Genomic DNA, 7,118 nt, shown 5'->3' with positions numbered 1-7,118 from the left:
CCCATCCCCCCACCCACCTCCCCTCTGGCAACCACCAGTTTGTTCTCCATATTTAAGAGTGTGGTTTTTTGTTTCTCTCTTTTTGTGTGTTCATTTGTTTCTTAAATTCCACGTATGAGTGAAATCATATAGTATTTGTCTTTCTCTGACTGGCTTATTTCATTTAGCATTATATTCTGTAGATCCATCCATGCTATTGCAAATGTCAAGATTTCATTGTTTTATGGCTGAGTAATATTCCATTTTATATATATATATGCACATATATATATATAAAATTTCTTTATATGTATATATGCCACATCTTCCTTATCCATTCATCTATCAGTGGACACTTGGGCTACTTCCCTATCTTGGCTACTGTAAATAATGCTGCTATAACCATATCAGAAGCAGAAGCATATCTTGAGAAAGAACAATGAAGCAATGCAGTCCAAGGCCTGCAGACCTCTAAAGGTCTTCTTCTCCCCAGAAGAAATATTAGAGCAGTGGATTGTGGTACATGTACTTGGGGCTCCTTGGGGCATTGTAAGGAATTCACAAGTCTACATGTATACCAGGTGTTGTTTCTAGTCCGAATACTTGATTTGTTTCACTATGAGCTGCTGTTTTTCAACTATATAAAAATACTATTGAGCTTAATAAGATGAAATTCATTTAAAAGCATTACTAAATTGGGGCTCCTGGGTGGCTCAGTCGTTAAGCGTCTGCCTTCCGCTCAGGTCATGATCCCAGGGTCCTGGAATCAAGCCCCGCATCGGGCTCCCTGCTCAGCGGGAAGCCTGCTTCTCCCTCTCCCACTCCCCCTGCTTGTGTTCCCTCTCTCTCTCTGTCTCTCTGTCTCTCTCTCTCTGTCAAATAAATTCTTTTTAAAATTAAAAAGCATTACAAATTTAAAGTATATTTTTCATTACTTTTTTCCCCTCAACAGAATATAAAAGAACAGGGACTACCACATAAGGAATATATTTTGGGGTATTGAAAGAGATTGAATAAAAAGTTAAAACCATTGTTCTAGAGTTGTATACATAAGATTCCCAAGGAATTGATAGATTAAATATCATTCTGACAATTCTCCATAAATGGTTTTTCTCATCCTTGAGATTTTGATGTCACCTCTAGTTATAATAAACAGCATTCCTAGTAATGGTATATTTAAAAATTGCTTTCTCACAAGCATAATAAATAGCATTATTAGTACCAATACATTAAAAAATTGTTCCCTCACGAAAACACTTGCAGTGGAACCCAGAAACAAAAAGTGGAGATTGGAAGGAATGGAAAATGGGCCCAAATACAGTCATTATTGATTAAGAAAACTGGCACATAGACGATTGAAAGCCTTGCTCCAGGCAAGCTCTCCTTGCTTGTTTGCGGATTTACACAAGAGTTGAAGTCACCCAAGTCAACTTACCTGTACTTTCTCTGTTGCAGGAGACAGAACCCGATTTTGATAACTGTGCAGTTTGCATTGAAGGGTACAAGCCCAATGATGTTGTGCGGATCTTGCCCTGCCGGTGAGTCACTGAGCCACCTGCTTTTGAATGGGGTGTGTGTGGAGAGTGCTTGCTGGCTTCACTGGCTCAGACCTGCTTGGCCTCTTGGCCTACCCCTGCAAGGTCAATCTGCCCAAACGTTTCTGGGTTTAGATGGCAAACAATCAAAAAGCTTCCTCTTTTTGTGTAACCTTTCTCCTTGAAAACATGTTTTCTTGTGAAATAAATATTTTTCTGGTCTTTTTGTACCAAAGGAAGCGTACTGCTATGAACTAGAACCTCATGATAGGGAATTTGATGATGTGACTCCCAAGTATGAGTTTTCTTTAACAACAAAATTATGATATTCACATTCAGTTCTTCACAAGTGCTGTTTTAACTTAATTAATGAACTCATAAAATTATATCATGAATTGGGGCTCCTGGGTGGTTCAGTGGGTTAAATGTCTGACTCTTAATTTTGGCTCAGTTCATGATCTCCGGTGTGAGACTGAGCCCCGAGTTGGGCTCCATGCTGGGGGTGTGGAATCTGCTTAAGATTCTTTCTCTCCCGGGGTGCCTGGGTGGCTCAGTCATTAAGCATCTGCCTTCAGCTCGGGTCATGATCCCAGGTCCTGGGATCGAGCCCTGCATCAGGCTCCCTGCTCAGCTGGAAGCCTACTTCTCCCTCTCTCACACCCCCTGCTTGTGTTCCCTCTCTCGCTGTGTCTCTCTGTCAAATAAATAAATAAAAATCTTTAAAAAAAAAATTATTTCTCTCCCTCTCCCTCTGCCCCTCACCCCCCTCTCTTTCTCCCTCTCTCTCTAAAAGAAAAAATTTATATGTTGTGAATAATCATGAAGAGATCAACAGCCAGAATAGGGTCAGGAGTGAATGGGAAGCCCAAAGCAAATTCCATTTCCTTTGTGTTTTTTTTTTCTGGGGGAGGAGGTGGTGTTTATTTTTTTATCAGCAGGAAGGAAATGTGACAGTCACCCCAAAATTTCTAGAATCTAGGGGAGGATGCCAACATGTGTAGTTGGAAACACTTCCCAAGTGATTTTCATATAACCCTAATCTTTCTCCCTAACTGAAATTTACCATTAAGGTATTTGAGTTTTTTAATATAGTTAAAATTAAATAAGTTTAAATACTTCAATAAAATCAGATATTTTAAAGTTGCATAAAAGTTGTCTTCCTATAATTGAAAACCTTTTTTTTTTAGTGTTGTTGCATCTGTGAAGTATCCTAAAAATAAAAAATTATCCCTTGAAGAAAGGTTCTTCACTCAGAAAGATGAGCTTTAAAAATCCTTAAGGGGCACCTGGGTGGCTCAGTTGGTTAGGCACCCAACGCTTGGTTTTGGCTCAGGTCTGATCTCAGGGTCGGGCTCCACGCTCAGCGTGGCTTCTGCTTGGGTTTCTCTCTCCCTCTCCCCCTCCCTCCCTAAAATAAATAAATAAAATCTTTTAAAAAATTCCCAAGGGTACTTAATAAAGTAAATAAAATACACAAAGATATAAAGCAATGCACCTTTAAGAACTATTTCTTAAAAATAAGAAAGAAATAAAATATGCTTGTAGAGGAATTAGTTTAATAAACACAAAATGACAAGTGTCAAAAAAGGACAAGATACGTGAATAGATGCAGAAACTCCCAAGGGGGATGGATCTTTCTTGAAATGCTTTTAGGCAAAAGGATCATCAGGAAAGGGCCCTGGGGAGAGTGCACTGTGCTGGCCCCAGCCAAAGCCTTCAACTGGGATTCACTTTCCTTAGGTTCTAGATGCTTGACTAGCTCTAAGACAAAATCATAAATTGGGACACATCAAGACTTGGTGGTTTTCTTCCTATAAGGGAATATATAAATTATTTCTTTAGACATTACGCTTGGTATTTACTTGGTGACTTCTAGAAACCTGGCAAAGAATGGCGGGCAGTGTGTGAGCCACAGAGAGCCTTTCAGGTTAGCGTCTGTTATCTCTGCAATATTTTACTAAGGGTTTTATTAACCCTCATAGTTAAAAGCAAGGAACCTGCTTTCCTAGAGACTGTTTAGAGCCCTGTGAGGGTACTACTAATAAAAAATATCCAAAGCAAATTTAAGTTGAATTGCAACTTTTTCCTGAGAATCTAAACGTAATTAAGAAAATCTGTTTTTAAAACTATATATAGCATTACTTTAGCTCCATAATGCATACTGTATAAAATAACTTATTCATTTGGGGCTCTGTCATGAGTCTATTCCATGTTACTGCATTGAATTACTAGAAGCTGCATAATATCCAAGTGATAGATGTGCCACAATTCGATTTACCATGCCCCTGTTGTGCAACATTTGGCTGGTTTCAGTTCTTAATTATGATAAATTACATTGCTTTAGCAGTGTTTAGATTGTCATGATGTATTATTCCAGAACTCTTACAGTATAATTTTTGGAAATATTAACCAAGGAAATAAATTTTTAATATTTAAAAAAAAAAAAAAACTTCAGGAACTTTAATTTTATTTATACTAGCCCTTGCCCTAAGCCAGTTCAGTGTGACCTAAAACTCTTCCCTTTTTACATTATTATTTGGTTCTCGGCTCATTTCTTGATACTTTTTGCCTCAAGCTTCTTGCTGTCCATCTGCTTTTATTTCCTTATTGTGTAGACCTGGCTTTAAATAACAAAATATATTGAGAATCACCAAGCACAACTTAGAGTTATTTGTTATTTGATCTTAGATGAGCCCTATCGATACTTACTCTTTGAAGAGCTCATCCATTTTTTTTCCATGCTGACTTTAAAATCAAGATATTTTTATGCCTGTTGCTTGTTTCTGCCAGACAGTTTGCACTAATGGATGTTATCAAACAAATGCACTGGCATTTGCTTTTTGCTACGTAATTTCTTCTGGGGTATTATTAAGCCCTAGCTCCTATGAACTTTGTAGACTGTCTTTCTCATTATTTCCAGGCTGACTCACCCACAGAATTTTTTGCATCTCCTTGGAGTAGAAACCATTTCAAAAAAAATGATCCCGTTTTTGTCTTCCTTCTTTTATACTGTTTTCTGTGGCCTTCTAACTCCTCACCCGCTGGGTGTATCACTTCTCCATTGTGGCCACTTCGGGTGTCTTTCCAAATCGCTCTGGGATATTCTTGTACCGTGATTTTTTTCAGAATCATTCTCTTGTTTGCCTCTTTTAGAAACCGTTGCACAAATTAGGATGAATTAATAAATGATTTCCCCTCTTCCTTTGTCATCATGGCGATTACTAAAGTTAAGTCATGCGCATACACACTTACCCTTTCCCTCTTGCTCTGCCTCCCCTAGGGGCCTTCTCCAGCGCAGGCCGGGGAGGCTCCCCATGCGTGGGGCCAGCCGGACATGCGCAGCTGCAGCAGCACACAAAGCACCTCAGGGTCAGACAGCTCTAACTTTTGTGGTTTGGGTTTGATCCTAATACTCCACTGGGTTATTGTCCAAAGAACTTTGGTTTTTGCTTAGAGCATATATATGCCAAAATCTACATTATAGTGTATTTTAGGGCTGGTTTTGTGAGTCAAGCTTATACTTGTGATTATCATTTTTAGCTACAGAAGATATTTTAATGAAGCATATAATTGAAATTGTACCGTCTTCCTTGTCCAGAGAATAAGTTGAGCTCTCAGATTTTTCCAGAGCTTTTATCCTATGGTGATTCTACTGTTCTTCAGTGGTTACTCATGTCAATCTATTTACCTACCCAGTTTCAAACACTCCTGCTCAGAAAGAATATGACCTCCGTGGGCAGGGCAAAAGTCTTTGTTTGCCATTTAAAAAAAAAAAAGAAAAAAAAATAGGCAATGTATGCATCCATACCCTAGGTGCCTGTAAAATTCTTTCCTTTCTCGGATTGATCCCTACAGCATTATCACTAATTTAGGAGGATATTAGTTTCTACTACTGTCTTTTCCTTTGACTTTGGGAACTCTTCTATGATGTAGGAAGAATTTTAAATCTTGGTAACAAGCAGACCCTTGTCATAAAGGTTTTACTAACTAAATGCTTCATTTGCAACAACAAACATTTATTTTGTAGCAACTCTGTGCCAGGAATAGTAAGAAGTACCAGAGTTGAAAAGATAAATGGCCTGATCCCTGCTCTAAAGGCAATCAGTCTGGTGTGGGAGAGATGGGAATTTAAATAAGGAATCACAACACAGAGTGAGATGCGCAACAACAATAGAAAATGGATTTTTAAAAACTGGAGGAAGCGATCCCAGGCACAAGAAAGGCTCCCCAGAAGAAAGGACATCTTCATATTCTAACAATGGTTTGCTTTGCCAATTGCTTCCTCATTATGAAAATTTGTATGATGGATAAATATGTAATTATCTACCTAACTCCCCCATGCGGATAACTACAGCTCATATTTTTGTATATTTCCTTGCTTTTATTTGCTATACTTGTTTTTGTAAGTTTGAGATACTACTGTCAACATCATTTATTATCCTGCTCTTTTCACTTAATATTCTAGAACTATGTTAGAAATGGTTCTAGATTATTAGTGGTGCATCTTGAGCTTCCTTTGGCCTCTGAGTCCATAGGCAGATGCTGATCAAGGTCTAAGTTAAATAAACCAACCAAAGCCCCTGGGACGTTGGTGCTTATGTAGAATCTGCTCCTCAGGAGTCAGGACATTTTCACAAGCCAGGCAGAATTTTCTACTGAGGTTAAACAGGAATGTGTCCTGGCTCCCTTTAGCTTATTACTTAATAAGTAATATTAAGGAATTGTTGTGCTGTTCACCTTTCAGCATCCCACCCCACTAGAGAAGACAGACAAAAGCAATGTTTCATATACAACTGATGTCAGTATCATCTGGGTGTGTGGAAGTGGCCCCGGAGGCAGTATGCCCTGCTGGCTTCCTGTCATTACAGTTGGATTGCAAATAAAATCTTCTAAAACTCAAGTTATTACCTTCCGTAGATGTGCCGCCACTTTTACCTTGCTCCTAAACAAAGTTCCCATACGACAGATTCCCTCCTGGAGCTACATTTTGTAAACAGTGTTTCCTGGAGGACACTGTAGGAGGCATTGTGACAACTGCCTGTACTTTGACTGAGGTCTTTGTATTTTATGTTTTAGAGCAGGGGGTAGTGTTTGGATAAAGAAGCAACTAGTAACACCTATTCTGAAATAGTTCTGGCTGGGACGCATTGCACTCGTACTGTTTAGTGTTGGAGCTTCAAGCCAGCTTCCAATGTTTGAAGGCGAGCGATGGCCATGGCCACTCTGAGCAGCAGCCTCTGAGTCAAGGTCAGTGAGTGGTCTGTCAGTCCAGGGCTTGTCAGGTTCCTCATTCTTCACGACAGGATGTCTGTTTTGTCCTGAGCAAGGTTATCTGTTCACTTAGATGATTCTGGAGGGGGAAGGGGAAGGGTGGTAAAATATACATAACATAAAATTGACCTTTTTAACCATTTTTAAGTTTACAATTCAGCGGCGTGAGGTACGTTCACATTGTACAACCACCACCAATATCCTTCTCCAGAACTACATTTTCTCAAAGTAAAACTCTGTGAGCATTAAACACTAACTCCCCATTCCCCTAGTCTGGAGGTTTTGTGTGTGTGTGTGTGTGTGTGTGTGTGTGTGTGTGTGTGTGTGTGTGTG

General features: G+C 39.2%; 1 protein-coding gene across 3 annotated transcripts in view; it reads left to right on the top strand.

Annotated features, from left to right (window-relative positions):
- RNF150 (ring finger protein 150) overlaps positions 1-7,118 on the top strand; it is a 292,313-nt gene that overhangs the window by 176,915 nt on the left and 108,280 nt on the right. For all 3 annotated transcript variants that reach the window (XM_073892286.1, XM_073892285.1, XM_025874236.2), the window contains exon 4: positions 1,435-1,517. In XM_073892286.1, the coding sequence (XP_073748387.1) occupies positions 1,435-1,517 (83 nt within the window). The remainder of the gene's footprint in view (positions 1-1,434; positions 1,518-7,118) is intronic.

This window comes from Callorhinus ursinus, unplaced genomic scaffold, assembly GCF_003265705.2.
Source record: "Callorhinus ursinus isolate GAN/ISIS: 27379988/994484 unplaced genomic scaffold, GSC_fseal_2.0 scaffold4, whole genome shotgun sequence".
Classification (NCBI taxonomy): Eukaryota; Metazoa; Chordata; class Mammalia; order Carnivora; family Otariidae; genus Callorhinus; species Callorhinus ursinus.
Note: the sequence above shows the minus strand (reverse complement) of the source record. Positions and strands in the feature narration are given on the sequence as shown.